The sequence below is a fragment of the Aspergillus pseudoviridinutans genome, assembly GCF_018340605.1.
Source record: "Aspergillus pseudoviridinutans IFM 55266 DNA, scaffold_2, whole genome shotgun sequence".
Classification (NCBI taxonomy): domain Eukaryota; kingdom Fungi; phylum Ascomycota; class Eurotiomycetes; order Eurotiales; family Aspergillaceae; genus Aspergillus; species Aspergillus pseudoviridinutans.
In genome coordinates this window covers 1,311,937-1,336,828 of record NW_025091282.1, presented here as the reverse complement: position 1 = coordinate 1,336,828, position 24,892 = coordinate 1,311,937, and the positions used below count along the sequence as shown (strand labels likewise).

At 48.9% G+C, this 24,892-nt stretch overlaps 13 protein-coding genes across 13 annotated transcripts; 6 read left to right on the top strand and 7 right to left on the bottom strand.

Annotated features, from left to right (window-relative positions):
• Window positions 1-13: 13 nt before the first annotated feature.
• On the bottom strand, window positions 14-1,449 carry Asppvi_002527 (DMT family transporter; the record flags this gene model as incomplete). Its single annotated transcript, XM_043298509.1, has 3 exons — window positions 14-273; window positions 327-1,081; window positions 1,139-1,449. The coding sequence occupies 3 exons, from the start codon at window positions 1,447-1,449 to the stop codon at window positions 14-16; spliced, it is 1,326 nt and encodes a 441-aa protein (XP_043154444.1).
• An 835-nt stretch (window positions 1,450-2,284) lies between these two features.
• Window positions 2,285-4,603, bottom strand: Asppvi_002526 (putative MFS transporter; the record flags this gene model as incomplete). Its single annotated transcript, XM_043298508.1, has 11 exons — window positions 2,285-2,499; window positions 2,574-2,702; window positions 2,762-2,951; window positions 3,007-3,092; window positions 3,154-3,314; window positions 3,371-3,477; window positions 3,529-3,702; window positions 3,752-3,969; window positions 4,033-4,083; window positions 4,143-4,227; window positions 4,286-4,603. The coding sequence occupies 11 exons, from the start codon at window positions 4,601-4,603 to the stop codon at window positions 2,285-2,287; spliced, it is 1,734 nt and encodes a 577-aa protein (XP_043154443.1).
• A 1,469-nt stretch (window positions 4,604-6,072) lies between these two features.
• Asppvi_002525 (TDT family transporter) lies at window positions 6,073-7,680 on the bottom strand (the record flags this gene model as incomplete). Its single annotated transcript, XM_043298507.1, has 5 exons — window positions 6,073-6,222; window positions 6,276-6,564; window positions 6,621-6,917; window positions 7,025-7,393; window positions 7,481-7,680. 5 exons carry the CDS (start codon window positions 7,678-7,680, stop codon window positions 6,073-6,075), a joined length of 1,305 nt encoding a protein of 434 aa, XP_043154442.1.
• A 654-nt stretch (window positions 7,681-8,334) lies between these two features.
• Asppvi_002524 (aldo/keto reductase family protein) lies at window positions 8,335-9,468 on the bottom strand (the record flags this gene model as incomplete). Its single annotated transcript, XM_043298506.1, has 2 exons — window positions 8,335-8,852; window positions 8,934-9,468. 2 exons carry the CDS (start codon window positions 9,466-9,468, stop codon window positions 8,335-8,337), a joined length of 1,053 nt encoding a protein of 350 aa, XP_043154441.1.
• A 618-nt stretch (window positions 9,469-10,086) lies between these two features.
• Asppvi_002523 (aspartate/glutamate racemase family protein) lies at window positions 10,087-10,977 on the top strand (the record flags this gene model as incomplete). Its single annotated transcript, XM_043298505.1, has 1 exon — window positions 10,087-10,977. The coding sequence occupies one exon, from the start codon at window positions 10,087-10,089 to the stop codon at window positions 10,975-10,977; it is 891 nt and encodes a 296-aa protein (XP_043154440.1).
• Window positions 10,978-11,328: 351 nt separating this feature from the next.
• Asppvi_002522 (gamma-tubulin mipA) lies at window positions 11,329-13,317 on the top strand (the record flags this gene model as incomplete). Its single annotated transcript, XM_043298504.1, has 7 exons — window positions 11,329-11,434; window positions 11,654-11,766; window positions 11,842-11,895; window positions 11,968-12,150; window positions 12,234-12,437; window positions 12,489-12,575; window positions 12,640-13,317. 7 exons carry the CDS (start codon window positions 11,329-11,331, stop codon window positions 13,315-13,317), a joined length of 1,425 nt encoding a protein of 474 aa, XP_043154439.1.
• Window positions 13,318-16,526: 3,209 nt separating this feature from the next.
• Asppvi_002521 (AN1-type zinc finger protein) lies at window positions 16,527-16,745 on the top strand (the record flags this gene model as incomplete). Its single annotated transcript, XM_043298503.1, has 1 exon — window positions 16,527-16,745. One exon carries the CDS (start codon window positions 16,527-16,529, stop codon window positions 16,743-16,745), a length of 219 nt encoding a protein of 72 aa, XP_043154438.1.
• A 410-nt stretch (window positions 16,746-17,155) lies between these two features.
• On the bottom strand, window positions 17,156-18,113 carry Asppvi_002520 (DUF1754 domain-containing protein; the record flags this gene model as incomplete). Its single annotated transcript, XM_043298502.1, has 3 exons — window positions 17,156-17,390; window positions 17,639-17,736; window positions 17,832-18,113. The coding sequence occupies 3 exons, from the start codon at window positions 18,111-18,113 to the stop codon at window positions 17,156-17,158; spliced, it is 615 nt and encodes a 204-aa protein (XP_043154437.1).
• Window positions 18,114-18,873: 760 nt separating this feature from the next.
• On the top strand, window positions 18,874-20,172 carry Asppvi_002519 (uncharacterized protein; the record flags this gene model as incomplete). Its single annotated transcript, XM_043298501.1, has 2 exons — window positions 18,874-19,241; window positions 19,716-20,172. The coding sequence occupies 2 exons, from the start codon at window positions 18,874-18,876 to the stop codon at window positions 20,170-20,172; spliced, it is 825 nt and encodes a 274-aa protein (XP_043154436.1).
• Window positions 20,173-20,450: 278 nt separating this feature from the next.
• On the bottom strand, window positions 20,451-21,716 carry Asppvi_002518 (serine/threonine-protein phosphatase 2A activator; the record flags this gene model as incomplete). Its single annotated transcript, XM_043298500.1, has 1 exon — window positions 20,451-21,716. One exon carries the CDS (start codon window positions 21,714-21,716, stop codon window positions 20,451-20,453), a length of 1,266 nt encoding a protein of 421 aa, XP_043154435.1.
• A 555-nt stretch (window positions 21,717-22,271) lies between these two features.
• On the top strand, window positions 22,272-23,157 carry Asppvi_002517 (uncharacterized protein; the record flags this gene model as incomplete). Its single annotated transcript, XM_043298499.1, has 2 exons — window positions 22,272-22,662; window positions 22,742-23,157. The coding sequence occupies 2 exons, from the start codon at window positions 22,272-22,274 to the stop codon at window positions 23,155-23,157; spliced, it is 807 nt and encodes a 268-aa protein (XP_043154434.1).
• A 384-nt stretch (window positions 23,158-23,541) lies between these two features.
• Asppvi_002516 (uncharacterized protein) lies at window positions 23,542-23,878 on the top strand (the record flags this gene model as incomplete). Its single annotated transcript, XM_043298498.1, has 2 exons — window positions 23,542-23,595; window positions 23,651-23,878. 2 exons carry the CDS (start codon window positions 23,542-23,544, stop codon window positions 23,876-23,878), a joined length of 282 nt encoding a protein of 93 aa, XP_043154433.1.
• An 86-nt stretch (window positions 23,879-23,964) lies between these two features.
• On the bottom strand, window positions 23,965-24,705 carry Asppvi_002515 (succinate:quinone oxidoreductase subunit C; the record flags this gene model as incomplete). Its single annotated transcript, XM_043298497.1, has 3 exons — window positions 23,965-24,430; window positions 24,510-24,597; window positions 24,663-24,705. 3 exons carry the CDS (start codon window positions 24,703-24,705, stop codon window positions 23,965-23,967), a joined length of 597 nt encoding a protein of 198 aa, XP_043154432.1.
• Between the last annotated feature and the right edge of the window lie 187 nt (window positions 24,706-24,892).

Sequence of the window (24,892 nt, the reverse complement as noted above, 5' to 3'; positions counted from 1 at the left end):
ATTCGAGACAAGTCTAGTCATCACACTCGGACTCCATTTCCTCGGCTTCAAGGCTCTTCCTCTTTTCCTCGTTCATCTCGCGGTAGGTGCTCCAGCTCAGGAGGAAGAAAGCGACAATGATGAGGAGACCGCCGATAATCGATGCGGCGGAGAGGGGTTGCCCGGTGCGCAGCCAGTCGACGATGGCGACGAGGAAGATGGTGAGGAGGGCGGCTACAGAGGAGAGAACGGGGGACGTGAGGGAGATGAGGACGAGGAAGCATCCCGAGAAGGCTGGCAATGGTCAGAACTAAGGACAAGAGAACTGAACTGTGCGAGAGACTTACTGGCATTGGCGGCGACCGATACGAGAAGCATCCATGCGGCCTCGCCGGTCGGCACTCGAAACTCTTCCCAGCCCAGCATGTGGAGGATAGGCAAGGGAATCCAGAGCACGAGCAGGGTAAAGCATCCGATGAGGCTGCCGAAGGTGTTGGCGAAGATCATGCTCCGGCCGGCGCTTGTGCCCTCCGGGGGACAGGCGAATCGCTTGTACAATACCTCGTACAGACCGTAGAGCACGCTTCCGACTCCGATTATAATATTGCCCAGGAGTCTGTTCTCTGCTTCCTGCTTTGCTTTCCCCACTGTGCCGTCCGGTGTCGGTTTGCTTTCGCTGCGATCCCCGTACGCAACCACCAGAACTCCTATAATGGCAACGACAACCGAGAACACCTTATCAAACCGCAGCTTATCTTTCAAGAGCGGTATGGAGAAAGCATACGCGAAGAAGGCGGAGCAGTTGTAGATCGCGGTGAGGTCACTGGCCGTCGTAAGATTGACTGCCACATACCATGATCCACCGGCAATGGTGAGAGCAACAGTCACAAAAGCCGTCGTCTTGAGCATGTAGGGAATCGGTGACCGGTGCAAATCGCGCGACGTGAGGTGTAGATCTCTCGACTCAACCATTTGCGCCGTGGTCCGTAACAGATAGACATGACGTCGCCAGAAAGCTTCCCAGGAAAGCTTCCTCTTCTGTATTCGCAAGATAAGGAGTTGGACCGGCCAGAGAAGGGACCATGACCCGTGGGTAATATAGCTGCAAGGAAGATCCAAAGTCAGATGAAGCTCGACTGCCCATAACCACTCAACTTACAGCATGCAATATGGTTTGTCCCAATGCAGCTCATGCTGGATATATACCGCCGTCTCGGTCTGAACCACAAAACTAGCCAGGCTCAACAGCAAAAATCCCGACGCAATCATGTACTTTCGCCGAGTCGCCAGCTCCGCAGAATACTCGGGACTCCTGATCGTCGGCCGCCTGGAATGGTGCAGCATAGGCCTGTTTTCCGCATTGCCACGGCCAAAATCGGTGTTCGACAATCGCCGACGTTCATCCTGTAGCAACGGCTCGTGAGGGCGGCCGTCTACTGGACGATGCACAGTTGGACGGTTTGGCGACATCTCGTCATCTGATTTATGGGAGTCGAGGACCGGCTCGAGTTCCCAACCCTCCTCCTCGGGTTGTGTATGCGTTGAAGCCACCGTAGGTCAATTTCGCTGCCCCTTCCCAGGGTTGACGATTATTTCGACGTGAAGATAAAATCCCCTCCTTCCGCGAAATCAAAGCGAAAACACGACAGCGGTTATCAATCCTAGATCGAGAACCGGCAGCGGCTTGAAACGATGGCTGCTAGGTAGAAATAAGATGTAGGGAATGAACCATCCATGCAGGGGAAGCTGGATAGAGGATCGCGACTATCAATTCAGCCTTCTCCAAGACGGGATGATTTCTGAGATTGCGAGGACATGCAGCCTTAAAAAGAATGCGCTTTCGAAGGCAGGGAAGTACTGCTGTTGCGGCCACGTTTGCCAAGTATAGAACAGAATGAATGTCTCAGATCAAGCCAAGGAACACGGATCCGACAGCCGCCCAGGACTAACAGGGAGAGAAAAATAGATACTGGACGTGAAACAAATTGAAAAAAGTTCAGAGAACGGTCGAGAGCAGGTGATGGTTGGCAATGCTTATGGAGCCTCGTGAGCGTGGCATCCAAACGCAGCAGGCGCCTTGCGTTGCAGGCTACTCTCTTTACCGTTTTGGGATCGTGGCGCGGCCCTATCTGTAGCACGTGATGATAGCCTTATCACATACCCGGTCAGCCTTAGGCTCTTGGCGCCTTATGCATCAGGCGTTCCTTTAACCAGATCCTATTCTTAAACGACCCAAATTTCAATTCTATTGCTAATGATGGTCTATACTGCTGTGGAGGCCAAGAATCATTACGTATGCTGTTGGCTAATGCGCAAATCTGAAATCCAGTCTTGTGTTACCCTGATCCTGTGTTGTCGCAACGTAGTCAACTCGTTGGTCCTCTGTCATGGCCTGCCACTTCATATCCCGGCGGCGATTCTGCATCACGTAGTATAGTTTGGTCAAGGCATAGAGGACAATGTTCGTGCAAGCGAGGATGAGTAGCGTCCTGTTTCCAATGGCATAGCGAGGAGCATCCGCTATTGCAGCAAAGGTGGATGCCTAATTAGCCAAGGAACAAAGGGCGCTCACGGATGGATCTGGCCACACTCACAGTCATGGTATATGTTTGAACCAATGATTTGAGACGCCTGCGCCGAAATGTTATATAATGCGGCTGCGATTGTCCGCGTTCCCACGCTGTTCGAGTTGCGAGAGTTCCACCCAGCGTGAAGCGCATGGGCTGAGTAGGAATTCTCGTTAGTTGTGTCCCAGACGCATTTTAGGCCAAAAGGTGCTTACGGTTTGGGAAAGAAAGAATCAGTGTGAGTACTGTCCATGCGACCCATTTGTTGGTTTGGCTGAAATTAACCGTATTCATATAAAGGAGCATTGGCAGCATCCACAACTGGGCTAAAATGCCCATATACGCAAGGGACTCGAAGGCCTCAGCTCCGTAGACAAGGGCTATTCGGGTCACAGCGCCCATCGCCTAGTCGAAAGTCAGTATTCAGCAAAGATTGGTGGCTGATCCTGAAATTGCGTACGTTGCATGGAATGGAAAGCAAAATCGTGTTGAAAGTGCTGAATCCAAAATCTTTTAAAAGCAAGGTAAAGTATTGCGATATTGTTGCTGCGGACATTAGCTGGCTTCGGCAGAAGATCCACTTGGTCGAATCTTGTGCTGTACTCACCACTAGGTATCAGGAACAAAAGTCCTATGATATACAAGGGCCATAGATCGTAGTCCTTGAAACTCTGCCAAATAAGTTTGAGGGTCAACGGCTGGCGATTATGCATAGTGCCCTTGCTGGGGTCTTCTCGGATGATACGGTTGACCATGATAATCTCCTCTCTATCCACAAACCATCATTAGCATGTTCTAGTGTGCCATGGGAGTAAAAGATATACCTCTCTGTAAACCATCCCTTCTTGCCTCGGGCCCAATTCGCCGTCTGCGTTGGTGACGGTGGCATGAGGATGAAAGCAAGAAGACCAAGCGTCAATGTGAGCAGCCCCTGTGTGTGAATAATGAGCATCGAAACAGAGGAACTTGACCTGCCACGAACCTCGATCAAGAAAAGCCAACGCCAACCGGCACGACCACCAACTCCTTGCAGGTGCAGAATCCCAAAAGCGAAAAATCCAGCGAGGATGTCCGCAAAGGAAGACGCTGTATACCAGAAGCCGAGACGTATGGAAAGCTCGTGATGCTTGAAGTAGTAGGAAAGGTAGAGGATCATCTGTTATACATGAGCACAATAAGCTTATCATGTTTGCGAAACCACTGACTGTTGGCACGAACCCCCCGGATAGCAACCCCAGAAGAGCCCTTGTGCACAGAAAGGATGTCCTGCCAGAGAGCCAGAACTGGCACAGAGCGACGATTGACCATGATGTCATCTGGAAAGGAACCCATCTGTCGGCGCCGAGCCATTTGGCCATGACCTGTGCAGGTACTTCGGCGAGTAAGTAGCATAGCCTGCTAATCGTGTTTCCCAAGTTATAGTCTGAAGTGATAGAAGACTCTGTCAGTCTATTGAAGATGGATTTGATGTTTTGCGCAGACTGACCGTCCCGGGTTAGGTGTAAATCTGTCAAGAAGTCGTCCGCATTGGCTTGTTCTGAGCTCGTACATGTTCAGCGATCTTCAATATTGCACATTTGGATAGACAGCACGAACGGATATTGGATTTATCAAGCTCCAATGCCATAAGCATCACACAAGCCAATAAGGTAATACGAAGATCGATTTTCCGAACAACTTTCTACATCGCTGTCAGTCTGAGTTGCGAAGTGATCCTTATTCATGAATTGTTAACACACGTTCTCTTCACCCCATGACCATCGAGCCGATGGATCGAACCGATGGACATTTTCCCAATCTGGTCGAGGTCTGTATTCTTCTGCTAACTCCGGGTCATCGAAGACAGACGGCTGGGTAGCGATGACATTCGAATTATCGCCTTTAGACCGCTGAAACCAGAAACGACGTTTGTCAGATACATCGCCAAGGTCAGACTTTTCTGTAGATGATAGAATTCGTGTTACGTTGATTGGAGTCTTCTTCTCAAGATCGGAATCTGTAGGCGAGATAGGCTCTAAAGGCTCTTTCTTGGCTGAACGAGCAATGACAAGAGACATCCTGCTGAGACCGAGAAGAAAAGACTGTTGTCAAGAACGCCGAGGCTGTATTCTGAGCAGGGGTTCAGGGAGGCCAATATGCCCATTTTAAAGCCAGGTCCTCACATATGAAAAGAGTCACTGGTGGTCCTCACTCTAGAATCAAACAAGGGGCTTCCGCTGTAAAGCAAACCTCAATGGACTCGTTCTCGATTCGAGTCCCACAGCATCACACGACTAGAGCTGCTCCTCGTTTGGGGTTTGACAGAGATGCAGCCATCCGGTCTCCAGATTTCGACAGAAGATCTCTGAACACATACAGCGGCGGCATGAGGCCCCTTGATCCAGAGTCCAGCCGCTCGCCGAGCGGGAACAATAGACCTTCGGGAAGTCACTATTCTTCTTAATGACGCGGTATGAAGATGTGTGACCGGGTCATTAGCAAGTTACTAGACGTCCACTAAAAGCCCGAAGGGGCGTAAATGCCGGAGCGGCATCGGTTGTTGCCGTTGTCTGGGGCGAAAGCCTATGATGTCCGCTGGAATTCCTCACGAGAATACTTTTGTCAATCTTATGATTTCTATGAGCCGAACGCCGTACGATCTGTCGAGTTTGCGGGTATTGAGTTCGGTCATTGTTCGGCCCATTTTCTCAGCCTATCCTTTGTAGGTCTAATAGCTTGTGTCCTGCAGTTTGGCTACAATGGATGGATGCGCGATTTGAGGCAGTATTCTGATCAACTGAAGCTAACCGGGAGGTCTGGAATGCTGAAAAACGACATCTGCAGTATGTGATAAGAGAGCCCAGGCTCTATGAGCATCGGCGGCTTTCTCGATTCTCATCCCATGCGAATTGCATAACGACCCAGACCTCGATGTAAGGGTGATACGCACAAGTCTACTACGAGGTCTCCGGCTATGTGGCGAGCTGTGCCTTTCGGTGATTCCTAGCCCGCCTCGAGCTGTCTAGAATGCCCTAGTGAGGAATGGTGCAGTCTTCGCTACAACGGCCCGAAAGATCCACGGAATCGTATGGAGAATGGCGCGCTAGAATCCTACCCTCTTTCTCCTGTGGAATCCAGATGCAACGCTAGATTTGGTCATGGTGTTCGGCAAAGCAACAGAGGATGCGGCTTTCTCCGCGCGAATAAGGCCAGCACTCTCGATAATGTTGGAAACAAGGCTCGTGTCTCTCTCATGACGCACATTTCCCCTTTGGCTTGTCATGAGGGAAGGACGAAGCCGTAAACCATTGATAGGGTTCGTATTCCAGATCTGGACTTGCACAAACAAAGTTCTTGTGAATGCATAAGCACATGTTGGTCTCTCTGTCACGAAAGAGAGCGTTGATATCAAGAGATAGATAATGGTTGCAAATAATCTCTAGCATGACTCTCTCACATTCCTTGTAGGGTGGAAACTGTATCACCGCTCCACTTTCAAGTTCGACTCAGCCAGGATGCAGTAATCAGGGCGGATTCTGCATCAAGATTATGAGATGCTTTCCGAATCATTCTCCTCTTTGCCCTGGCGTTGTACACCGGCGACTCCGGGGGCAACAAATATTTTTCCAGAGACGACTCCCTTGAGTGTACTGACAGAGATGACCACCCAGTGGATCACGACTATCAACGAGATGACCTGATGTAAGTCTTAGACTCTGATTGAAACATCGATCGGTTGTGTAAACTTACTGTTCCCAGGACCTTGAAAAATGCAGAAGGCAGCTGCCTCCCTAACTGGCATGTTCCCATCGCATACGCACCAACTGGAAAGGTGAAAGCCCACCAACCTATGTTGAATGGAAACCTCCCAGACTTCAACACCGATGCGCACGCAAAGAAAAGCCAAGGAAGACCAAATGCCCAGAGTATTAGTGCGGTCATTGCGCCTACAACATAAACTATGGAGGTGGCAGAGCTGTCATTCAACGTTTGAGTCTTTGATAGAACAGTCTTTCCAGCTGTACCGAGTTTCATGGCCCTGAAAATATGACGGGTTAGGTGTAGATCATAATGAAGCTCATCCTGGGGCCTTACGCAAAGGTGCCGGATCCCAAAGGTCCCATCGGTAAGAACACGCTCATGATAACTCCCTTATGCGGCAATTTGTGCACAGTAAGCCGTTGAAAGTAGATAACATAGACGATCATCGATAAACAAATGCCAACTCCCCATAGGAGATAGCTGACGATAATAGTCCATAAAGCGTGATTAGGATCCAAAATGAGGTCTGCAACGACTGCACCAGTCCCTGAAGCCACAACGCAGCTCGCAACTGGCAAGAGCCAGATCGCAGTCATCGAGGAGTGCTGTGCATCGACGTTCGAAACCATTCTGCTTTTGTTTAGTCAAATGCGGCACAAACACACACACACACACACAGAGAGAGAGAGAGAGAGAGAGAGAGAGAGAGAGAGAGACAGAGAGATAGCCATACTTACAGTGAGAATGGCAGGTATAGTGCGGAGATAACTGAAAGGCAAGCATCAACCATCCACAAGGCCCAAGCGAAATCTCTCGTCCAATTTTCCCACGCCGGGACGCACACAAAGCAGACCATGTTCACAATAGTCGCTAGGCCCATGGGAAGTGTACTCAAGAACATTGACTGAGCAGGTTCATTCAAGATAGCGTTAAGGGTCTCCGGGTACATAGTGTAGCGGAGCACGCTCAAAATGCTGCACACTGCGAAGATGGCGACATTGAGGGCAAAGACAACGATCGAGATCCAGTACAGCCAGCGACCATTATAAGGAAGAGTATTCAGGGCGGTGGAAATCATCCCAGTCCCCATAACAACGGAAAACCACCTGATACGAATGTTAGTAGCTTCCAGAGACCTCATGGTTGACCAGACCCTCTGAGGGAAGCCTGCTTTGAGGGAATTGGAGACGTACGATGGTGTGAAACTGTACACGACTCGTCTCCAGCCCCTGTGATGCTCTGCAAATCGGTACTCATCAAGAGAGGAGCGGCAAGGAAGCGTATCCGGTGAGGCCTCTGCTGCGCCTGCGTCTTGGCCTCCTTCTTTGGTAGGCCGGCTGCTACTCAAGATACTCGGCAGTGAGGTCCGACAAGACTTGATGATCTTGCTCATTGTCAACCCAAGCATGTCCCTTACAGCAGAGACATACTGCAATCAAGTTATCAACCAAAGTTCTCATAGGAGACAAGCTCCAGTGAGCGGCAGCGATTTCCGCGAAAATTCATCCTCTGTTTGCTTGGCACGTCTACCATTGCAAAGGCAAATAGGCCACAGTGTTATCAATCAGCATTCTAGAATCCAATCTCGGACAAGAAGATGGGGCTTGTTACCAAATTTTGCAGGGCGAAAAAACGTGGAGATCCACAACTGACCGAAATTCCGACGCCGACATGATGATATCGGGACTGCCTACCCAGGACTGGAGATATGAATGGCGGAGGCATAACCTCAGAAGTTAAGAATTCATGTCGTATTCACACGTTTGGTATCTTTCCTCAATCCTTTGCCTTTCACTCAATTTTTCTCCTTTGCTCTGAGCAAAGCGGGTGGAACACATGACGCCAGAAACTTACCCTTGATCAGAAGGACTTTGCTCGGTTCATTCTCGGCAGACGGCTTAAGTACATGGAAGATATTTCTCCACATGGAAGAATCAGAGGCAGAGTGGTGCTATACAAAAAGCCACAACGAAAGGTTGTACGAGTGAATCGTAAATATCTATGGAACAAGGGCAATGTATAATCCAAATACGGTGCATTGGTTGAGCTACACCTTCGTTTTAGGCTTGAACAGTGCCGCTTGGGTATCATAGGTGTATTCCAAGTCGAGATGCCAGTAGTTTKGAGCGGTCGGCTTCGCAATCAGCCAGGCTTGGTCCAATACGTCGACGACTTCCTGAGGCAACGGGCCCTTTTGGATATCCTTGAGGTTGTTTTCCAACTGCGCGAGGCTGCTCACGCCAATAATGACACCATCGCGACCATTATCCTTTATGTTGAGCGCGGAGTGGTGATGGATCCAGCGAAACGCAATCTCAGGCATGGTTAGACCATGCTTTTCAGCAACAGGCTCGATCAGTCGCAGAGCGTCGAATGTCGCATCCTTGAAATAACGTCGCCGGTACAAGGTTCCATGTGAAGACTGATCACTATATCTTCCGTCCGCAGGAATGTCCTTAGTCTTGTATTTCCCGGAGAACAGACCACCAGCCAGCGGATTATAGACAACGATGTCAATTCCGTAGCGCTTGCAGGCGGGGATAAGCTCCGTTTCGATGTTGCGCGCTTTATATATCGGCGTCAGTAACTACACTCAGAGAGGGGCCTTATAGCAAAACATCTAGGTCGCAGCAAGACGATACTTACTGATAGCATTATACATCGCCTGGTAAATTGTGGGTCGGACCCAACCTCTCTCATTGCAGAGTATAACTATCTCCGCAACTTCAAAAGCAGTGTAATTGCTCAAGCCTAACTGCACGAACTTTCCCTCCTTGTGGAGCTCATTGACGGCTTCGAGAGTCTCCGCGAAAGGCACGGATCGATCCGCGGCGTGCAGGTAAAAAATGTCCACTTGGTCGGTTTGCAGTTCCTTCAAAGAACGCTCGAGGTTCTCACGAAGGACGTCGGGTTTGTGTGCACCGGGAGTATGAGGATACCATTTCGTCGCTAGGGTCAGTCCACGTTCCTTCCACTTTGCTTGGGCTGTGAAAGCCTCTTGTTTTCCTCCCACATAGACTCGTGCAGTATCAACCTCGTTGTATCCTTGCTGCTGGAGATGATCCAAGCACTTGTTAAAGTCGTCGAGGGACGTGATGCGAGCACCTTCGGCCTCATCTGGCCCAAAGGTCATCAAGCCGAGGATGACTCTCGGCGTAGCGGATGGTACAACCAAAGGCATTCTGAGAATCGAGTGAGTGTAGTCGGTGATGTTCAAAGGCTGAGGGTGGAATCTGATGGAATACTGAGGTCAGCTGTACCTTCCGCTGGGATGGGCCATTGTCGCTATTTGTATTCAGGACTGACATTCTTAATTAATAATACAGCAATCTCATGTCCACACGCAAGATAACGATACCCACAGTAGCCCGCTAAAGAGAGGATATGGTGCGAATACGAGGTCTCAAACACCTCTCCAACTATGGTGGAATAAATACTATGGTTCCCTTACCCCGCACTGGAACACTGCTCATCTGACCTCATCATAGAGTGGGCAGAATCAAACATTGTAATCCAGAATACAAGCATGACTGCAAGAAGGCGATCGAGCTTAATTGAGCTTAGAGGCCTTTTGGAAGCTTTTTGATTTTTGAAGTCTTCAATCCTCAGCATGGACTAGTGTCTTTTGGTGGGGAGGACAAACAGGCACATGGCTGTAGACGCTTGGGGAAACCTCATCCGGTCGGAACATCCAATTCCAAAATATATACAGCATAATCGCATATATAGCAACGAACATCGGATCTGAGTGGGTCAGCGTCGAAGTCCAGGCCAATTCATAGCAATAAGCTGTTCCAAGATGGCTGCACCGAACGACAACCGTCGATTCTCGATCCTAATCATTAACCCAAACACTTCAACCCACATGACGAACGCACTCAAACCCATCCTAGAGAGCTTGGATTATGCAGATATCTACTTCGATTACTTCACGGCGCCTTCCAGTGAGTCTGTCACACTCCCGGATGGGCGCATTATCAACGGAGTGCCGAGCATCAACTCGGGAAAAGATTCTATCACATCAGCCTTGCATTGCAGGCCCTTTGTCGAACCACTTGTCCCAAGATACGACGCATTTCTTGTGGCATGTTATTCGGCTCATCCCTTAGTCGGTATGCTCAAAGAGGCGATCACAGAATTTGAGGAAGCGTCCTCCGGAAGAGACTCCGCAGTACCAGAGTACCGAAAGAAATATGTGACAGGCATATTCGAAGCTAGTGTCTTGACCTCCCTCTCCCTCATTAGCTCTTTCCATCTGACAGGAGATGCAAACTTTCATAAAGCACAAGCAAAGGAGACATTCGGCATAGTTACTACTGGGAGCATCTGGAGAGACGAACTGACAAGAGCGGTCACAGAGATGATCGTGAATTCTGGCGACAGCAACAGCTCTACTGCTCGCTTTGCCGGTGTCGAGACCACTGGATTGACAGCCGGCGAATTACATACTACGCCTGCTGAAGAGGTGAGGAAAAGAATCAGCGATGCGACAGAGAGGCTCATCAAAAGCACGTCGCATCCCTTAAGAGCCATTTGCATGGGCTGTGCGGGAATGGCAGGTATGGAGGAAGGGGTGCGAGATGGCTGTATAAGGGCATATGGTGAACGACAAGGCCGAAGAGTGAGGATAGTTGATGGCGTAGTCGCCGGGGCCGGCATGCTTGTGACGGCTTGCAAAGCGGGATTTTGAGACACTTGAGCGTGGCGTACTTCGTCTTTTCCTGGCACATATGGGGCATGCAACATATGATACTCCATGGCGTGCCACGGCCAACTGCACGACGTTCAGTGATTTTCCCTGGTTCAGATTTGGGATGTTCGATGGTGGTTTAGCATATTAGTTACTTCAAGACCAACATGTGGACCGGAAAGCAGCGTGCACATTGACATCCAAAAAGCAGGATAGAATAAGAATTTAGTCATTCATATACACGGTGCCAGTTCACGGCCGAGTTGGAACCGATCGAATTTACAATCTCGGTTCTATGTTTTCATTTTTGCTTTAGAAAGTTTCAGACACCACTGATAGCTACCTAACGTTATGTACCTGAGGCCCACCACCGCCAAAATAAGATTCCCCGCGAAAACGCGCTACGCGTGGGCTATAACCTCGTCTACTACTGGTGGTCAAGATAAACGATGCCCAGGTATGTACCACGATTTGCCCAATTATTTCTATCTGATCCTCTATGTGAGATTACAGCCAGCTAATACTCAAGCTGTTTTCAGAGAAATAATTACGATTCAAGCCGGCCAGTGCGGCAACAATGGTATGGATCTCGAGCGACGCAAACCAGCCGTCCGCAACCTCATTAGACATGACACTCTTGCGACGCCACGATCCCGCTAACTGGATTTCTGTACAGTCGGCAGTCAATTCTGGCAACAGCTTTGCCTTGAGCATGGGATTAGCCAGGATGGGAACTTGGAAGAGTTTGCGACAGAAGGCGGGGATCGCAAGGATGTCTTCTTCTACCAGGTAAGAGCCTTTGCGGCGTGTCGGACTTGGAGATCTGATGCTTGGATTGAGTGAGCTGACCTTTGGTGAAATCAGAGCGATGATACCAGATATATCCCCCGGGCTATCCTTCTGGACTTAGAGCCAAGAGTACGAATCCACACTCTACCAATGCGCTGCGATTTATTTCTCTCCTGATCTGAGCTGAGCTTGCATGGACAGGTTTTGAACTCAATACAAAGCGGACCTTACAAGAATATCTACAACCCCGAGAACTTCTTTATCGGACAGCAAGGCATTGGTGCTGGGAACAACTGGGGTGCCGGTTACGCCGCCGGCGAAGTTGTACAAGAGGAGGTTTTCGACATGATTGACCGAGAAGCGGATGGTAGTGATTCTTTAGAGGTGAGGCACTTAGGTGGAAGGGATTGGATATTTTTGGCGCTCGCATATGAATATTGTTGGGCTAATCTGGTATGTCGTAACAGGGCTTCATGTTCCTGCATTCCATTGCAGGAGGAACCGGCTCGGGACTTGGTAGCTTCATCCTAGAGCGGATGAATGACCGATTTCCGAAGAAGTTGATTCAGACATACTCCGTTTTCCCAGATACCCAGTCCGCGGATGTGGTGGTCAATCCGTACAACAGTCTGCTAGCCATGAGGAGACTGACGCAGAATGCTGACTCTGTGGTAAGTTTCCATCTACGGGATTACCCAATGATAGGTCTAAGTTGCTGTCAGGTTGTTCTCGACAATGGTGCACTCTCGAGGATTGTTGCAGACAGACTTCATGTGCAAGAGCCTTCGTTCCAGCAGACGAATCAGCTTGTGAGTCTTGCTCATTGCTCATTGCTCAACTAAACCAGATACAAAGAAAGCTCACTCTCGATAGGTGTCCACCGTCATGTCAGCCTCTACTACTACCCTCCGTTACCCCGGCTACATGCACAACGATCTTGTTGGAATCATCGCCTCTCTTATTCCTACACCTCGCAGCCATTTCCTGATCACCTCATACACGCCCTTTACCGGTGACAATGTCGACCAAGCAAAGACAGTTCGCAAAACCACCGTGCTAGACGTTATGCGCCGCCTGCTACAGCCGAAAAACCGCATGGTCTCAATCAACCCCAGCAAGTCTAGTTGCTACATGAGTATTCTCAACATCATCCAGGGTGAAGCAGATCCCACAGATGTGCACAAGTCTTTGCTGCGTATCCGCGAGCGACGCTTGGCATCATTCATCCCTTGGGGTCCGGCCAGTATCCAAGTCGCCCTGACCAAGAAATCTCCATACATACAAAACACGCACCGCGTTAGCGGCCTGATGCTGGCGAATCACACGTCAGTGGCGACTCTCTTCAAACGAATTGTCCAACAGTACGACCGCCTGCGGAAACGAAACGCATTTTTGGAACAGTACAAGAAGGAGAGCCCCTTTACGGACGGTCTCGGCGAATTTGACGAAGCGCGGGCTGTGGTGATGGACCTTGTAGGTGAATATGAGGCAGCAGAAAGAGAAGACTATCTGGACCCAGATGCGGGCAAGGAGAAGGAGATGGGGGTGTGATCACGACCACTGCGCAGTGGGATGGCTAATTCCTGCAAATCGGCGTTGCTTCTTGGTTTCCTTGCGCTGCTGCTATGGCTTTTTTGATGGGTTGAACTTTGGCAAGAGGCGTTTACTGTTAGTTTTACTTTGCTATATCCTTGCGAATACGCCTACTATTGAGCATGGGCGTTGTTCCATGGAAAAGGTTTCAGGCAAGACCTCATAGGAGGAGATAGAGACGAATAATGCGACATCGAATGTCCAGCATTTTCAGGTCCGGGGGACCACTTAGTGGGAGTTTGAGCTACGTACGGATGTAGTAGTAGAGTGCATGACCTTATCAAAGCACGGATATAGCGATCGCGCCTTGATACTTGATACACTCGTAAGCCTTACAGCTCCGAGGGGTTAGTGCTGCAGGTAGATAGTGTATGAGCCCAACGTCGTCAACTATGATTGACAACGCATGGACCACGAAGTACGTACATCATTCATTTTCCACATGCACCAGGTACTTCGGCGACAATCGACTATACAGAACCACGTATTGCATAAATCAGATATGGGTGGAATAGTTGGCGTGTGGGCGGTATTCAAGGAAGAGCACGGGAGCATACCCCTTTCACTGGATATGATATCTCGAACGTATACAAAAACATGGCTAGGTCTTATCCTGAGCTGAACGGATGGGCACCAGCTGTGACTGTGGGGGTTCTGAAATACTGCAGGAGATGGATGGCTGTGCCCAAGGAAAATGGCTGAGTTAGTTTTCTTCGAATATTTCGTTTTTTCCCTCATGTTTCAAATTTGTCGTGAGCTGTCCAACGAGTGCTAGCGCTACGAGGTACCTGACAATACTCCATAACTGAGCACCGGGTACCGCAGTTGTAGTTTGCTACTGCTGTAGGGAGTATCGACTATGGTACCTACCTATCTACCTTGTGGACGCTAAGGTAAATATGCCAATGAGGTAGACTACGGAGTAGTGCTTTTTGTCCTTATCAAATGGATCAGAATCATCTATCTTTATGGAACCACGCACATTTGCCAACTCAAAGTATATTGTGCTATCCCTGCAGGCCAGATGTAAGTTGCTACAATAGTGCAGTTAGTGGCGTTTCAACCGACTTACTCATGGTAAAATGGCACCCAGTCCCAGATTATCATGTGTTGCAACTTGCTCATCTTTCAGGAAAAAGAGGTTAATTGTCGCGAGAACCAAGGATACTTGCATCATTGGTGGTCTTCGTCTTCCCGAGGTAAGTAGCTACCTGACCTTACCTGAAGATAGCTAGAGAGATAGCTAGTGGCTTTTACTCCGCACCGTTGCAGTTTCATGGAGTTGCGCCAACCGCAAGCAATCTGCACGCGGTTCCGAAAAAGCCCATTTTCATGCCGGGTTTTACCAACATATGGACAATTGCTGGGCCTATTATACAGACTAATTTCAATTTTAAGTTAGACATTGATTGGATGCTCTTTTTGGTCATTGGAGTCGCTGAGTGCTGGGGACATGTATTTCACGTGACTCATTGTCGGTGCGGAGAAGGCCGATTAGTAGATACTCCCAAAAATGAAGAGCGCCATCGGTTCGGTCGGTCCCTTGAATCAGTTGACTAATCTTAACCGAGAGACATTGATACAGTGCAGTGAAAAACAGCTAGTATAGTACATAATAGCTGATATTTGAACGGCTTGTATCGAACCGGTAGCGACTCAGATCAGGTGGACTCAGGATGCTCCGTATAGGCTCCAGCGGTTGCCCTGCATTGTTGCGGACTTGTGGTGTTGAAGTGATAGTCATAGCCAGGATCTGCCTTACACGATCTGACTTGTGAGATAGTTTGCATGCCGTTCAGTGGCAGGCGCTATTCAATAGATAATTACTCTGAGTATGCGTAGTTGGAATCCAGAATGGGTCGGTGCGTTCATAGGGGTCATAAGGCACTCTGCAGGAGTCGTCACCTCACCCAGCGGAAAGGGGAAAGTGACTTGATCATTCAATCGGCATCCAGGCTTAGAGATGAACTGTCCTTTTGGATCCTTTCCCCTTTTCTTGCACTAGTAGTCTAGTGTTTGAAAGCCTTCTTGGTTCCTTGATACTCCGAACCTGCCGATGATTTAATAGGTAGTACTCCATCGGAAGTACTGCGTAATGAAGAGCCACTGGCCTCAATACTACGGAGTATTGCCTCGCCTACGGAGTACTACAGCAATAATCTCGCCCACTCTTGATGATGATAATATAATGACTTGTAGTCCTCTATTGCAACCCCGAAAGGACGCCTTCGATGATGCCCCAGATGATCGCAAGGTGTGGTACTGAAGGCAAACCGACCTCGTGCGCCGGGCAAGTGAACACTTGGAAACTCCCTTTTCTACTGTACAGTAACTTTTCACAGGCCTCAGGCTCCACCCCCGATTTTGCCTCCACCAGGTAGCTATAAGTACTCACACTAGATCAGTAGTAGTAAGTGTGCAACTCAATATGTACAAAAGTAGAGTGAAAAATGGAGCCCTACTGGATCAGCGGCGGCACTAGTGTACTATTCTGTACTCTCAGTATTATGAATAATTACTAGTTGCTACTATGATACAACCTCCTACGTAGATGTCTGCAAATGAAGCAATCTAGCCTATCTATCTGGGTTGGTACTGTGACTCAGCATTCATCCCTCTCTTCCAGTTTCTCCTCAGTTCTTCCCATGTTAACTAATATTAATCATCAGCAGCATCATCTGGCTCCATCCATTCTTAATTATTAAGGCAATCCCTTCCCCGTCGCCTCCTATCCGTTTGTACAAATTGACTTTTCTTTTTTTGCCTCACTGCCACCTCGATTTCCAGCAAAACTCAAACCCCATCCTTGCACTAGATACCACCTATTGTTCCACTCCCGTGCTTTCCGATTATCGGTCTGCTTCTGATCCCCTTTGAAAGACATATATAGCCAAGCCGCTGGCAGCAGTTACTTCCTCCTTCTTATCTCTCTCCTTATCGACCTGACTCAACTGTCTACTCTTCTCCCTAACCTTCCTCTCGACACTCCTTATCTTACCCTCAACCTCGCCATCAATCGCCTCTACTCTCAGCCTCGTCGTCTACCCGTCCGTACGGTTCTCCTCGAAGCCTTCTTGACTGCATTCCTCAAACCGAGTCGATATATATTTCCTCGACCTCTTTCTTCCAACCACCTTACCTAGCTCTTGTCGCAACTTTCTATCAAAATGGCACCCCGCAAGCCTCGCTGCAACTTCAAGGAGTGCAAGGAAGCCGCTCAGCGGATCGTCGGTGACTGCAGCTTTTGCAGTGGACACTACTGCTCGAAACATAGAATGCTGGAGGCTCACTCCTGTACGGGGTTAGAGGACTGCAAGAAGGAGTCTCATGCCCGAAACGCCGACAAGCTCAACAGCGAGCGTACCCAAGTCATCAAGGGCGTATAAGAACCTGGGACGGGTTTCGCGTTTCCCTCAATTTCGCCTTCGACAATTCTTTCTATCTACATCTCATCCTACGTCGCAGTCGATTTAAGCCCGTTGAGTTTAGCGCGGTGTTGTGACTCGATTTAATACCTTGGCCGGTCTGAGCATCGACGAATTCGTTTTTGTTCCCTGTCGGCTGCACATACTGCAAATCTCCTTTTGTTTTTGGGACTTTGGGTTGGAGATACTCTCTTGGGTTTTATTTTTGATGGTTGTTTTGCCCATCTCATTGTCACTCATACGCGTGGCGTTTATACATTGGAGTTTTGATGATTCACTACAATCTGCAATATCGATTTGTTGCGCGGATCCATAGACTACTGTTCTATCTACAACTGAGACGACTTAGTTTCTCGTTTCTTCAGTTACAGTCATAACTTCTGCGTAGAGTAGACCGCTCGGACCTGCTGTCGTCTCCCCGCTTGGTGTGGCACATAAGTGGTTGTACGGTCGATACCAAACTCTTCGATTTCGGGGAGCTCGCCAATGGCCTTGAGTCGTGGATAGGCTGTAGTGAGGCGACTAAGGCAGCTACCCTCGTAGCTTAGGCCGCATAGCGCGCCAGCAATCCCAGGCGTCTGGGCCAGTGGGAGCTCAACCTGATCTCTTGTCATATGATGTTCAACGACGTTAGAGCAGTGGCCCATGCTACGTCCCAGAGCTTGAGAAATGAGAACTTGAGGCAATCCATGAAGAAGTAATTGAAGCGAAAACCAAGATTACCGAATAAGATGCGTACATATACAATAGAAAATGTCTCCAAACCCCATTTAACCGGGTCCAATCTTCGGCCTATAGCAGCACATGTCAGTCCGTGTCTTTGCACAAGCGAATAAGAAATGAAAGGCACATACATATCATGATGCTCACTCAGCCTGCTCAGATACTTATTCAACTCCTCCACTCGCTCCTTGTGAGTCTTGACTCCTTCCCGCTTTAGACGTTCCAAGAGCTACTCCGATATCAGCTGCTTTGCCCCTTGTTCGTAGACCTTTCCGCTGCCAAAGAAAGCGTAGGTAGAGTCTGTAGGCAGAATGAGATACGTACCCTCTTCTTTCGCGCCTCTTCGTACTTCCTTTCTGCTTCTGTCTTGCCTACTGTTGCACCCGCATCATCAGGTGTGTGGTGGTCCGGTTGGTGGTCCTCGCTCCTCCGGTCTTCATCTGGGTGTCTAGCTTCGGGCGGCGCAGAGCCAGCTTCACCCTCCTTGTCGGATTTGCTCTTCTTGGACTTCTTCTTTTTCTTTTCTACTCGGCCGTCGCTGACTTTGGAGCCTTTGAGTTTGAGTTTGCCGCCCCCGCCGGCTGCGTATTCGTCGCCGGGGGCCATTTGGAGCTTCTTCTTGGTTTGTTGGGTCTTTAGACGTCCAAGACAGTGGCTTATGTGTTGTTGGCGAGAGTTATATGGTCAATAATATGTTTTACTTTGGCGTAGTTCTGGTGATGATGGGTGTTGAAGTGGATCTACGGCGTTGTAGATGGCCATGGTCATGTGATTATTTACTATTTTGGCTTAGCGTGGTTGTTGTTCTACTTGGATTTAACAGACTCAGTTCAGTATAGAAATGATATGGATGGAAGGAATAGTAAAACGTTCCACAGAACTCCTGTTTCCAAATTTAAGACATGATGCCAAAGAAGGATTCTGGGAGTCTGCCTTCTGTGTTTGTTTGTGCTCTCTTTGTCTGTTGGAGGACAACATGATCTGGACAAAGGATGATCATGTCTAAGAGGATGCTGTGCTTGATAACTCAACAGCAAGGAGATATCCATTAGTTACTGCATGTTTGTTCTTTCCACAAAGGTATCTTCTTGCAATGCTGAATACTAGGGTACAATGACGGCCTCATTGGACTCTTGATATCAAATCATCTTGAGCGGTCTCTCTTTGACCTCAATTCTCGGTTTGATCTTAATCTTGGGATCCGTCTCTGTATTGAGCTTTAGTTTGTTTCCGTATAAATACTCAAGGACACCTTATAGATACTCAAGGACGATGTTTCTGCCGCTTCGTGTCTCACTAGTTATCCTTTAACTATTCCAATCTCGACCTTAAGCCCCCAAGATTCTCCTCTAGAATCAGGACCATCATGGAACGCCTCTTCTCCGACGGCGAAGACGACCTCTTCACAGCAGACACCCTCACAACGTGGTACGTCCATGTGCCGCTCTCCTCCGGCTACGCCCACGACAAGGTTATCCTTTTCGACGCCATCTGCAGCGCCATCCAAGCCGGCCGCTGCGAGATATACTCCTCGCATAACTTAGAGAATACTATTTCCGGGTTTATCATTGAGGTCCAGGCACGATACTCCGACCCGGGAGCAATTCGGCGTACGGCGTACCGTATTGCTCAACGGCAGCTGGAGTTTCATAGAATGGAGATGCATAGTAGGACGCAGACGAGGCTGGCGGAGAAGTGCCTGGCTAGTTTGAGTTTGGAGGATGCAGGAGGGAAGTAGAAAGAGTTTAGACAGGGGGACAAATGACTTTTTGCGAATATCCTTCCTGTGGGTTTTTTGCGTTGGAGTTTTGGAATGGCTGAATAGAAAGTTGTTTCTTTGCAATATCCTGGAGATATCAAGCCAGATGTCAACTTTCGGAAAGACAGGCACAGGCAACTTGCCGCAGCTCCTGCCATATGCTCTTTGTTAGTTCTAAGACTTTGACTGCGAGCAACTACAAAGGAATCATGGAGAGGAGCACAGGTAGTACACAAAGGTATTGTCTTGAAGGTCCAGACTCGTCTTGTAGATTCTACAATGCATGGAAGCCTCGTGTGGTCTCAAACTATGCAGACTTCTTTCTTGCACGTCTGATATAGCACTTTCAGTTTCAACCTAGATGTCTCATCTATTGTATATAAATAGTGCCTTAAGTACATCACCACCATCAGTTAATATTGCATCAGCAATACACTACATCTCACTAGTCCTCATTTTCCTATCAACCCTCTAGAAACCCATCCAAAACGCAACCCTACCCAAACGAACGAGCCAACAAGCAAAATGGGCCTTCTCGAACTCATCCAATACCTCCGAGGCGAAGAGCCCACGGGATACACCTGGTACGTCCACTTCCCCCTGTACGGCGGCCCACTAACGCAAAGCGAAATCCTCCACACGGCAATCCAGGAGCTCCGTGACAAAAAGACGACTCTGTGGTCGTCTCAGCGCGAGGCGCCCAACGAGGGGATACTGATGAAAGTAATTGTGGCTGATAACAGGGTTGAGGAGGTGCTCAAGGCCGCTGGGACGGTCCTCGAGCGGCGGCTGCAGGACGCGAAGGTGTCGCTTGAGCGGATTCTCCAGAAGGATAATGATAGGAGGGCGGATAATTATGTTACCAAGTTGACGAACGATTTGGCTGCGTTGTCTCGGGATGGGTGATGGGCGTTTCTCTCGTGGGTTTCTGGCGTCTGGCGTCTGGCGTCTGCTGTTCTTGGTTGGGTGTTGGTAGGTACCTTATACTTTGAGGGTGCGTAATTGAAAGGGCTTGCTTGGGATAGGATATGGTGAGTTCTCTTGCTCGATTAATTAGATGATTGATTGGATTTCTCAAAACGCCTGAATACCCTGTACTATTCCCTGGGTGAAAATACCATTTAAGTGCTCGCTTCATTGATAAATCTATTGTAGGCTGTAGTTATTCTTCATGAACGTAGACGCTAATCAAAAGGAATCGGTCGTAGACCTGTTCCGCCAATTCGTTTCCTCATTTCGGCTCCAGCGGCCACTGTACTCGGCACTTTGATACCGCAGCAATCTCCAAAGTGATCAGTGTGACGGGCGTCAGGATGCCCATCTCCATGGTCATGGAGGTCGTCATCCTCCGCATCATCCATGCGCTCTCCCATGCTTGGGTCAGCGGGCAGCAGGCTGCCGAATAGAAAATGCTGCATGATGGGCAACTTGCCCAGAACCTCCTTGATGAACATTTTCTTCATGCCTCCTTCAACCTTCAGCCAGTTTTTGGCACCGGAGATATCATCTAGCATGGGACTGTGCCACCGGAGGCCTTTGACCGTCTTCACGCTGTCTACCCATCGCACTTGATCCAGATAGATATATCTGTCTCCTTCTTCGTCTAATACTGCTGTGTTGTGGATCGCTAACGGTGTGATGTACGGATGATCCACAAGCTGGGCCGCACCAAAGAGGAAGGGCAGAAAATGGTAGTCGTCCAGACCCCAGACACCATGCGAGCCAGCAGGCTCCAGGTAATAAGTCATTTGTACTTGCCGCATAAGATGCATATATTCGAGATAAACTCTGAAAACAATCATTGGAAAGTCTGCCGTCGATATCATCTGCATCTGTCGAAGGCACAATAGCCACATCATAAAGTTCAACTCATGTCCTGAACCATAGTCCAACCGATCCCGCGATCCCAGGGAGTGGACCAAATATGATGATACTTCATCTATGGCGTCCGCATTCTGTAGTCCGATGATGTCCCTATGCCATGCCGCACTCTGCGCAGCCACATCATCAAAGAGATCGCGGAAAGCCGGGTTACCGAACCTCGAACCGCCTTGGTCAATGGAAGGATGTTTGTCAACGAGTTGTCTTATATTGTCTATCAGGGATAGAATTCTGGAGACGTTGGGGGAGGCAGGTTGGTCTTTGCTATCTGTAACCGCACGTCCTCTTACTGAATCAGAAAGGCCGAAAATGAAGGCGACGACGAGAGTGTAGGTCGACGACGCAAGAAATGTCTCGTGGTCTTTCCGCGACAGAATACGCCGAACAGGCCGTGCATAGGTATGAGTCGACAGATCTGGTGGGCTGGGGAGAGGAGGTGTCACCGGGGCGGGCTCTCTGGACGAGGGGCCAGAGTGAGACTTGCGACTAGCTCGCAGCTCGGATAACTTCTTGGACAAATCAAATTTGGGCCCTGCTGGCGGAGACGAAATAGTCGCATGAGAAGCCATCATGTAGAAGTTCGCATCAAGAGCGATCTGGTTCTGCCAGATGCTGACAAGTGACCTTGGAATGTAATCACTTGACTGTAAAGCAACAGCACCAAGGCACTAAGCTGACAAACGAAATAAAACGGTGTCACGGGCGCTCTTGGCCAGCAGATAAGCGGTATCGCCACACCGCCTGCTGAAAAAAGGATCATGACGACATTACCATAAGCAGACTAGCGTCATTCCCGGTCACCATGTGATCAACCAATACCTCTCTAGACTAACCCGTTAATGGCTAAGAAGATTGTTTGCGTAAAAGACAAGCTGAAGGAAGCAGATGGAAGAACAGCTGAAGTCTGCTGTATAAATGCGAAAGAGGAAAGGAATCACGCAGGATATTGGCCAATACCATCGTCTTCTCAGCACCTCTGGCCATGGTCGATGCGAAATTTGAATGACAATCTGGAGAAGTAACGGTCGATATATCTGCATCTGGCGGCTGATGGTGTGCCCTTTCGAATAAGCAAATACTGAATTGGCCTACCGTTAGTCCTGCATTTTGGCGAGCACGCCATCATGGACCACTCGGATCTGACTGAATCCCACGCCAGAGTGGCCACTAGAACGCATCGCTCTTCATCCTCTCCATCCGAAACCTCAAGTTCAGCACGCATGTCTCCATCAGGGCTGCCACAGGCAAGTAATGGTGCTGATCAAGCTGTAAGTAATGGGCACTCCGCACACCAGCAATCCGGTTCAACCGATGGCCTGAGAAATCGAGATTCCGGATCTGGCAACGGGCTTGCAAAGAATTCAGCACAGCGAAATGGAGGGAACACCAATCCATCAAACGCTCAGTCAGATTTGGACGATTCACATGTCGCCTGGTATACTCGACTGGCGGAGAGATATGGCAGTGTAGAACTCGAAAATAAGGGCAGCGTTGCTCGAGATCATCTTGCATTAGGTGTGCCACGTCTCATTTTTCTTTTTCTCCTCATTCATTCCTCCAGTCTGTAGCATTCGTTAACGTCTATGGCTGTTAGAACGCACGTTTTTGGCATGGTTGAGAACCTCGTTAGCTTTTGCTTCCATTGGCATCGCAGTGACCCAGCTCTTCCGCCTGAACGCGTCCACCACATCATCTTCCAACGTATCCTCTCAAGCCTTCCCTTCTCTCCTTTCACCCCCGTTCTATGATTCCGCAACAATACGAATCACATCGCAATCGCAACGACTGCGGAATATCGGCAAACCACTCGGAACGACTTTCATCGGAATCGCCCTATTGATTCTCCTGATTGGGTTCCACCGCTATTTTGAAAGTCAGTACTGGATCATCAGGGGTAAATTTCCAGCGAGCCGTGGAAGTGTTGCTCTGGTAGCAATTGTTGCGGCCTCTCTGATCATAGCCTCTTTCGTCGTCATACTCGCAATTTCGCCAAGTGCTACTGAGACGTAAGGCAAATCGGAACATGAAGCATCGTCTTCCAGGCGACTGGCGTTATTGTACGGGCATACAACCTTGCTTTCACGATTTATGTTTATCTATTTCATTTCAATGTATATCTCCTTTATTACCTGTATAAATCAATATTGGGGCCAAAGGTGGAAGCTCGATCATATCTGGCATCACTGTTACCAAGACCTAGATCTAGACTGATCAAGCTCAACAAGGTGCCGCTAGCAAGGTGTATATCATCGTAAATCTATCGGGTGTGAGTATAGCAATTCTTCCTTATTTTTCAGCTTACCTGTTAATTGTTGAAGCAAAAGAAGAGATGCGGGGTTCCGGAGGAAGCATCTTGCTCACACCCGCCCAGAACATTTGCTGCTTGGCAACCAAATGGCTATGATGCCCCATCCCCTCGATCCATTGTCACCGGCAGAGATATCGCTGGTAAGTTGGTGCCTTCGCAAACGCGGCTATTGTACAATGTGAGCTGACGATTCAGGCCGTGCGTCATCTGAACAATGCGTATCCGAGCGATAAGCTCGTCTTCAGGGTAGTCACCTTTTTGGAGCCTCCCACAGCTCAGATGATACCATATCTAGAAGCAGAGCGTTCTGGCAAACGGGACGTTACTGCTCCAAAGCGGAGTGCGTTCGTTCAGTCCTACAAGAACACAACGGCAGATTTTCGCGAGGTTTCTCGCCTCGGTCTTGCTACAAAACCTGTCTAGAAATTGTATAATCCTCTTTGAATACATGTATAGAATGACTATTCTTTTCTTTGAAACACGAATCTAGGGCATGAATGGCACCTCCCTTAAACATAAGCTACCAAGCCGACGGCAGCCAAAGCTGATGAGCCGACGACCGCCCATGCGATCTTAATAAACTGAGACCTACTATTCAGCGTGTATCCAGTGGAGGAGATAATATACCGGATGCCATTAAAGAGATGGAAGGTGAAGGGCCAGGCGATAGACAACTTGAGGATAACCTTGGCGGCCACCGGCAAAGAGCTAAACGCCGCGATGAGGGTAGCTGAGGACAGATCCCAGCCGAGCCAGGGGGCCACTAGGTAGGAGGTGCCGAAGAGATATAGGCCACCGGCAAGGAGAAGTCCTGTATTTCGTTCCATGGCGGAGCTGACTGAGTGAACCTGCCATTTATAGATGGACAGATGGGGCGCCACAGGCCGCTGGAGCCGTTGGCGAGCGAGTTCTTCCTGGGCTGATTCCGGCTTGATCACTCTTAGTGGTGTTATGATGGGCTTTGTGGTCTGCATCCTGGAGGGAGAGTTAGGTCGGTTAATACATATCTCCTAATAAAAATAACATGTTATTCTAAATCTTCTGTATGTCATACCGAACTTGTTGTTGCCATGCCAGACCCATGATAGGTGTAATAGACGGGGATGCTACTGCGGCGCGGCGTAGACTGAATATAGATGATGCTGGAGACTGTTTGTCAGCTGACATTGAATATAATGAAGAAGGGACGATATAATGGAAGACTTACCCTTCTGCATCAACATCATGTTTTTTTGGATGGAACCCGCCATGGTGAATAGGATATGGATTCTTTATGAGGAACAGAGAGAGACAGAGAGAGAATTAGGAAAGGAAAGAAAGGAAAGAGAGAGCGCATTAGGGACAGACAGCCTAGCGTTGTTTGACCCCTGCTAATATGAAGTCTAGTCTTGTCATGGTCCGACCGAGACCTTACATTACAGGTACTTAGGTACTAGT